The sequence below is a fragment of the Myotis davidii genome, unplaced genomic scaffold (genome assembly GCF_000327345.1).
Source record: "Myotis davidii unplaced genomic scaffold, ASM32734v1 scaffold794, whole genome shotgun sequence".
Taxonomy (NCBI): Eukaryota; Metazoa; Chordata; class Mammalia; order Chiroptera; family Vespertilionidae; genus Myotis; species Myotis davidii.
In genome coordinates, this window is record NW_006285246.1 from 219,173 (window position 1) to 227,835 (window position 8,663).

At 42.1% G+C, this 8,663-nt stretch overlaps 1 protein-coding gene across 1 annotated transcript in view; it reads left to right on the forward strand.

The window, feature by feature from the left end:
* CXCL13 (chemokine (C-X-C motif) ligand 13) overlaps window positions 1–5,096 on the forward strand; it is a 7,909-nt gene extending 2,813 nt beyond the window's left edge. Inside the window, exons 3-4 of the mRNA XM_006755864.2 lie at window positions 4,138–4,218; window positions 4,755–5,096. Of these exons, the coding sequence (XP_006755927.2) occupies window positions 4,138–4,218; window positions 4,755–4,794 (121 nt within the window). The 3' untranslated portion in view covers window positions 4,795–5,096. The remainder of the gene's footprint in view (window positions 1–4,137; window positions 4,219–4,754) is intronic.
* Window positions 5,097–8,663: the final 3,567 nt, after the last annotated feature.

The following is an 8,663-nucleotide window of genomic DNA, read 5'->3' on the forward strand; positions in this document are numbered from 1 at the left end:
CTGTCAGTGACAGGGGGGAGCTCCTCAACCCCCTGATCAACCCTGCTCTGTGCATGACAGGGTATGGAGCCCCAACCCCCCTGATGGGCCCTGCTCTGTGTGTGACAGGGGGCAGCGCCCCAACCTCCCCAGCGACCCTGCCTTGAGTGTGACAGGGGTTGGTGCCCCAACCCCCAAATTGGCCCTGCTCTGAGCCCGACCAGGGGCTGCGCCTAGGGATTGGGCCTGCCCTCTGCCACCCAGGAGCAGGCCTAAGCCAGCAGGTCGTTATCTCCCGAGGGGTCCCAGACTGCAAGAGGGCACAGGCCGTGCTGAGGGACCCTCCCTCCCCCGCCAAGTGCACAAATTTTTGTGTACCAGGCCTCTAGTTTGATATAATTCACAAGGTGATCTCCCCGATAAGTCTAGTTACCCGTCTGATACCAAGTATAATTATTACAATATTATTGATTATACTAGAGGCCCAATGCACAAAGATTCCTGCAAGAATGGGCCTTTCTTCCCCTGACTGCTGTCACTGCCTTCGCTCTGGCCCGGAGCAGCCTTTCTGCCTCCCCATGCTGCCCAGAGGCCTGGAGCACCTAGGGCAGTGCAGAATGCCTGCATCATTGCCATGGCAACTACACAAGCTTCCCGCCCCACCCCCAGCCGCTCAGCACCTGTGCATGCAAATTAACCCACCAGCTTTGTTGTGTTAATTTGCATACTCACTCCTGATTGGCTGGTGGGAGTTGTAAAGGTATGGTTAGCTTGCATCTCTCTTTTATTAGTGTAGATTTCCTATGCTGCACTTCACACCCCATGCCTATTTTGTACCTGCTGATGTGTACTACTTAATCCCTTCAACTTTTTCACTCAGTCCCCCAAACCCCACTCCCTTCTGGCAATCATCAGTTTGTCCTCTGTATCTATGAGTTTGTTTCTGTTTTGTTTGTTCAGGGTTTTTCTTTGTTTTTTAGATTTCACATATAAGTGAAAATATGGTATTTGCCTTTCTCTGTCTGACTTATTTTACTTAGCATATATCCTCTAGGCCCATCCATTTGTTGCAAATGATAGGCCACATAGTATTCTTACCCAAGAATCTCAAAGTGATTAACTTTGAGGGTCACTAACAAGTCTCAAAAACTAATAATGAGAATAATAATAATAACAATGAGATTCAGCAATATTTGTTCAGTGTTTATCATGCAGAGGCCCTGAACTAAGTGCTTGGCATGCATTCACTCATTTTATCCCTCAGTCCTACTAAGATATGTTTATTGTTATCATTCCTTTGCAGATGCAGAAATTGAGTCTTAGGGAGGTTGAATCACTGCCCTAGTCACACCATTCAAAAGGGATCGAGCCAGGACCTTACTCACATTTTTCCCATTCCCAAACTCCCTGAATCCATCACATTCAAATTGCCAGCAGAAGCAGAAACTTTGTTTCCCACGAAGTCAAAGAGCAAGAAAAGAAGATTCCATAACAGTCCTTGTCTGAAGGTCTGTTTTAAGGAAATGTCCTTTAGTTTTTTGTTCTGTCAATTTTGATCCCACTCTGAATAAAGAGTTAGGCTAAGGGGATGGTAGTGGCTGCAAAAAGTTTAATAGATATTTTCTTTTATTGAAATGGTATGGCCCCTTGCTTCTGGGACCCTCCCTTTTTGTAATCCCAGAGAAATCTGTGGTTATTTGTACCATAGCATTTTCTACATCACAGCAAATGAGACTGCACCCTGTATGTAAAGCCCCTGCCACAGTGTCTGGCACAGTAGTAAATGTTCAGTTAATGTTAACTGCAATTATTATACCCTTATTGTGTTGAGACAATCAAGTTTGTACCCCCTCTTTCACTCCTGCCATAAAGTAAGTTTTTTATAGACAGGGATCAGATATTATTCTTTCCTCTATTCCCAATGCTTTTTCCCTTACCTGGTATGTAGTAGAAGCTCAACAAATCTTGGATTGTTACACTGAACATCTTATTTTATTTTTTTAAATATATTTTTATTGATTTCAGAGAGGAAGGGAAAGGGAGAGAGAGATAGAAACCTCAATGATGAGAGAGAATCATTGATCAGCTGCCTCCTGCATGCCCCCCACTGGGGATCGAGCCTGCAACCCAGGCATGTGCCCTTGGCCTGAATCGAACCTCGGACCCTTTAGTCCACAGGCTGACACTCTATCCAGTGGTCCAAACCGGCCAGGGCTACACTGAATATTTTAAATGGAGCCTTACATCTTTTTGCATATCACTGAGCGCATGCATGGCAAGCACTTAGTTCAGGGTCACTGCACTTAGAACTTCGGTTTCGCCTTCCTGGATCTATCTTTAATGAGCTAAGCACTCACAACACCTTCAGTTATTAGTCACAGCATCTTTCTAGGGCTTTGACGACTTTGTTTTCATTAGAAGCTCTCTTTGGACTTCTTTTTTTAATTTAATTTTATTGTTTAAAGTATTACAGATAGTAGTACATATGTTTCTTTTTTAGACTTTTGAAATGTTTGTAAACAGCTCACTTTTTTGGTCCCATTTTGATATCAATGCTTTGGGGCTCTGACTAATTATATTCAACTTGTAAAAAAAAAAAAAAAAAAAAAAACCACACCATAATGTAAAAAATGTGTATAAACTTTTTAATTAAAAAAGCATTATACTTTCACTAAGCTGTTTGCCAATGAAAGCTCTAACTAAACCACAATTATTGTCCTCAAATTCCGAGCTGTGAAGTCTAGCCAGGCCCTATCTGGGAGAAGCTCCTCTGGTTGTGTAGAAAACCGAGACTTCTTTCTTTCTGCTCCATTTCCTTGGCCATGAGTCAAGGCTCTCACCTCACAGTCAGGGAAAGTAATGCACCGTAATTTTCTCTGCTTTAACTTCAATCGTTCTGAAGTGATAAAAATGTAATTTCATATCTTTTCACCAAATTCTGCATTACTAAACTATAACCAGATATAGAAATGAAAGATGCAGATTATTATGAGAAACTCAGACCATTCAGGAGGTCAAAATATTGTGAGTCCAGATGACCAGAAATCCGGTTTTCCATAATGAACTCAGAAACCAAATTGGAAGGCTCTGCCCAAGAATCCAGTTGTTCTATGAACTCTTACTTACGATTCACTTAACAAGGATGGAGATTCAAAGCCAGGTAGCTGGATCCTTGCTGTTTGTCATTTTATAGCTAACATAAATGACACCTCAAGAAACTGTGTTTTGTTTGGTCACACCCATAAAGAGTAGATTTTCTCAATTGGCTATCACCTGGAAGGCCTCACCTCTTCTACTGCAGGTAAACATGCAACCGTGTGTCTGCCACTTGGTTACCATTCTGATTATGCCCATAGAAGGCTGTGGCGACAAGTGTGGATTCTGGAGTCAGATAACCGTTATTCGAATCCTGCTCTATCATGTATTTATTGTGCAATCTTGGGAAAGCTACATCATATACTCACTAAGACTCAAGTTCTTCATCTGCAGGCCAGGAAATAATAGTTCCTCCAGCACAGGACTTTCGTTAGGTTAACTGAGATACATTACGTTACCTGCTGAGCATAATGCCTAGCACATTGTCAGTGCTTGCTCAAGATCAGCTATTAGTTATTGTTGCTGTTTTTGTTATCACTTAATGTCTTAGAGCGGTGAGAGCCTCAGTACCTGGTAGCCCAACCCAAAAATGCAGATGTCACTCAGAGCAATCAGCTCTGTAACCTCTCCCACCTCGACTTCATTAAATTTTTTTCAAATAAAAGATCCTCAAGAGAGTGTGCTTTATAGTCTATTTTGTTCTCCCAAGCACAATAGCCAAAAACATTTGAAAGATACTGTGATACAGCTTTAAGAGTGAGCCAACCTTGGAGTCAGCTATTTGGTGTATCTCCAACTCACATAAAAGTTGTCAACAAAACATTAACCTCTGACTTGTGAAATTCTGTCAGCTTTGTAGTCAGTTTCACCAGCTCAAACATATGCTTCTGCAAGTGGTGTTCTTCTTATTCCTCAGACCCCAGGTTATAAATCACCCACTCCCAATGCCTACCTCTAATTTTGCTTCTTCTGCGAATAATTATTTTTATATTCAAATCTTACATGCAGGATTGACTAAAATGTAACATTGCTTTACTTTTATTTTTGTTTATTTTCTCCCAGAGTCTGGTTGAAGAATAGGTCAATTCTATGCTTGAATCCTAAATCCAAGTGGACACAAAATCTGTTGGTAGATTTACAGAGGTAAGTCAGGCATCCAAAGGGTTTTTCAGATTCTAATTTACACTGAAGGCTTTTTCTTTCCTGGACAGTCAAAATGGGTGCCATTAAAAATTATTTTTAATATGTCTTTATTGATTTCAGAAAGAGGAAGGGAGAGAGAGAGATAGAAACATCAGTGATGAGAGAATCATTCATCAGCTGCCTCCTGTTCAACCTCCCATTGGGGATTGAGCCCACAACCTGGGCATGTGACCTGACCAGGAATCAAACCATGACCTCCTGGCATGAACCTGGGTTGGACGCTCAACCACTGAACTACACCAGCTGGGCAGTGGGTGCCATTTTAAACTTATGGGAAGTTCCTAAGACAAATGTCAATTCTTCATTATTACTTACCAGATAGAGTTGGGGTGACTCATTCTAGCAGTTCAGTAAACTAAACTGGAAGCCAGTATCCACAATATTCCTTGCTTGATATCTGCAGGGGAAAGCCACAGTTTGTGGTCTTTCTCTAAACATGACTGTCTTATTTATGTTTTTGTTTCATCAACTTTTAGATTACACATCCCGACAAGAGAAAGAGGGTCCGCATACTAGACACAGAAGGCCTGATGCCAACATCCCAGCAAGGACACCTGCATCCCTCCTCATCCCTGCTCTGGGTTCAGTTTTATGATCAGTTGAATCTTTTTTAAATTTTTATTTTAAAGAGCTTCCCCATACAAGCAAGCATGAAAATGCATGTAAAAATCACCCTTTGGAGGCTGAAATGGCAAACTTAAACTTTTTGAATAAAGAAGCCTACATACATGGAGTTTGCATTCTTACTCATCAGGGAGGAAAGTTCCATTTAAGTGTCTTTTACTAATATACCTATTGTTGAATGCTAAATTTTCCTAGAAAAATAAAGGAATTGAAATTTAAACCGCAGATCTGAACATCTGGCTTGAAGTAAGAAGGAAATGAGGGAGTGCTTTTCAATCATTTTGTACCCAAGAGACTGAAAAAGCTGCCTGAGAAACCCACAAAACCAGCCTGGCAAAGGATAGGGGTCCACATAGTAGACAGCTTCCACTCAAAAGTTCACTAGTAAGAGGAATGGGGTCTTTTTCCTACTTTTAAAGAGTTCCCTTATAGGGGTTACCATCACAGATAAAAACTAGTAACATTCAAAGATATCCAAGACCTAATTTCATAGCATATTCTGGAAAGGCATTTATAGGGTGATATTTAGATGTATTCTTTTATATGTTTGCTTTGACAAATGTTTTTACTCCCATCTTTTGCACCAAAATGTTGTTGGTCTCTGGTATCCAATTCTATAATGCTTCTTATTAGTCTAATGCTACTCAATAAACTTGAACAAACATTTTACTTAATTATTAGCAATTCATTCTTAACGGAGCATTTCCTCAAATTCAGACACTCTCTGAATCATCATCACGGACAGTAGAATTTCATCATGTTTATTTTTATTTGCATGCCTCTTACCTCTTACAGATTATCTAAATTACATGGCAAAGTGTGAGTGAAGTTTTTCCTGAGATTAACAGTGGGACAATGCTTGATTACTGGAGCTTCTTTCCCTTGATATACTCAATTTCCTCCAGAAATTTCCAATCTCCTACTAAAACCCATTTTCACTGCCTCATAATATTGATTCTTGAAGTCTCCAATGTTTCATTTGGAAAAGTTTTGCATTGTGTTTGACAAACAGAAGTGGCTGATGCTTACACTGCCACCCCCTTTCTCCCCTGGTTCCAGCCCAGCTCTCCCACCACTGCACTGAGTTCTACTGGGTTTGTGCCCCTCTCACTCCCCGCTTCTTTGGGGGTGAGGGGTTTCTCACAGCACAACCAGGTTTCAAGTTATATCTGGCTCCCGCTTTCATTTCTCTCTTTTTAATTTAAGTAATTTTCTGGGGTAGGGGAAGTAAAAAGCACCTATAAGTACAGGGTGGGGCAAAAGTAGATTTATAGTTGTTCATATAGAAAATCTATATTATAAAAGGCCAGTGGCTGGAACACTGGAATGACCAAATGACCAGTCACTAGGAGATGCATGGAGCACCTCTCAGTCCCTCCCTGCAACCAGTGAGCCACTCGCAGCGGCAAGGCAGGGCTCACGGCTCACACAGCAAAGACGGGCTTATGTGGGGCTTGTGGTTTGCCCAGTGAAACGAGCGAGCTGCTTGCGGTGGCAAGGCAGGGCTCACACAGCAAGGAGGGGCTTATGTGGGGCTTGTGTCTTGCGCAGCGCAGCAGGGTTTATGGCTTGCATGGCATGGAGGAGCTCACGGCTCACAGGGCGAGGCGGGGCTCATGCGGCATGGTGGCTTGTGGTGGCAAGCTACTTATGCACAGTGGGTCTGGGATCCCACCAGAGCAGCAGGTCTGGGTCTTGCGTGATTTTGCGCACTGGGCCTCTAGTATTATAATAATCCTATATAATAAAAGCCTAATATGCAAATTCAATGACCAGTTGCTATCACGCTCACTGACCACCAGGGGGCAGCAGCGGGTCCTGGGTCCCGCCGGAGTGGCAGGTCTGGGTCTTGCATGATTTTGCACGCTGGGCCTCTAGTATTATAATAATCCTATATAATAAAAGCCTAATATGCAAATTCAATGACCAGTTGCTATCACGCTCACTGACCACCAGGGGGCAGACCCTTCCCATGCATGAATTTTGTGCACTGGGCCTCTAGTTAGTAAATAATACAAGCATAATTGTGTTTTACATACTCACAACTGTAAACCTACTTTTGCCCCACTCTGTGCTAGATTTTCTGTTGTCTACAATTCAACGTTTCTTTATCACAAACACTCTCATAAAGGGATTGTAAAATGTCAACAAAATCCTGCATTCTAGCATTTTTCAGACTTCAGTATTTAGGGATCGGGAATTATTTCATTCTTTAGTTTGATTTTGGTCTTCTTGGAGAAAAGTAGCTAGACAAATCCCAAGAGCCTCAAATAAGAAATGCTATCATTTTGTATGTGGTACTGTGATCACTGTGGTTTTACAGATGTAGAAGCTGAGACACAAAGAGGTTAAGTAACTTACTCATAGGCCTTATAGCTACTCAACAGCAAGCCAACACTTGAACCCAGGCAGTCTGGCACCAGAATCTATGTTTCAAACTACTACATTATACTAACTCTGTATGAGATAGCTATCATCAGCTCCATTGCACAGAAACAGAAATGGAGGCAAATAGACATTCACTTGCTCCAAATCACATAACTAATAAGAGGCAAAAACAAACTCCAACCCCAGGGCCACCTGATTCCTAAGTGAATATTTTAGTCATAACACTATACTGCCTACATTTTTCTTATCCTTAAACATACTTCCTACCTCAGCCCCTTGGTCCATCTTCCTTTTCAGGCCACTCAAAGCCAGGGGAGGGGTGGGAGCTGGAGAACACTCAGGCTTCCCTGGGTAGAGACATCCATTGAGTGTAGTTCAATGCCCAGGGGAATGGACAACTGTCAGGGTAGCATGGAGGCACTGGGCAAATGTGTAGTAGGAAACAAACAGCAAGGCCAGTGAGGACTTCTAAACTTGCTTTTCTTACCATACATGCACCCATTCCTCAAAAGCCACAGTAGATTTGGGGGTATTCAGCTTGATTTAAAAGAGGAATTTTAACCCATAGTTAGATGCAGGGTGACTTACTGAGCAGTTAATGGACTGTCTGAAGAAAAGTGATTGTAGGTGATCTGAGTGGGTTAGATCTAGATGGAGAGAATGGTGAAACAGGAAGGCAGATTTTAGGAAATTTATGGCTACATACAGACAGATATATACACATGAATCAAAATCCAAAGTGAAATAGAATTGAAGGGGAAAAGCAAAACAGGTGTGGTTTGCTTTTCCATCACCTTCGTTTCTACAATTCTTCCCTTGATTGAGATGTGCCATGTGAGGATTGGCCTAGATTCTGGGCTTTCTTGCTCTGAAGTAAAGTTTGGTGGTAGTTTTGAACAGACTGAATGTGCTAGTCAACAGAAAGAAAGGAAGTTCATAAGTCAGAAGGGTAACAATTGAAAGACAAATTATACTATTGTGACCCTCAAGGACAGAAGGACATTCTCCAGGAGCACCATCAGCAGCACCTGGGAACTTGTTAAAATACACATTCTCCACCCCTTCCCAGACCTACTAAGTCAGAAACTCAGGGCTTGGGCTCAGCAATCTGTGTTTAATAAACTGTGGTATACTGAAAATATATATATTTGGTCTTTGTCCCTGGTTTCAGGCATAGAGATCCAAAAACCTTCGGAATTTCCTGCCTCATAGGAGTGTTTTTTGTTATTCACAGTGAGGCCCTTTCAACCTTGCCTGAGTTTATGCTAGTGAGGTGACTATTGGCATACCCCTAGACAGCTTCAGGATGGGGTCTGGTTTCCAGACGAACCAACCATATTCAGCCCCACTCCTGAACCTCCACGAAGGCAGAG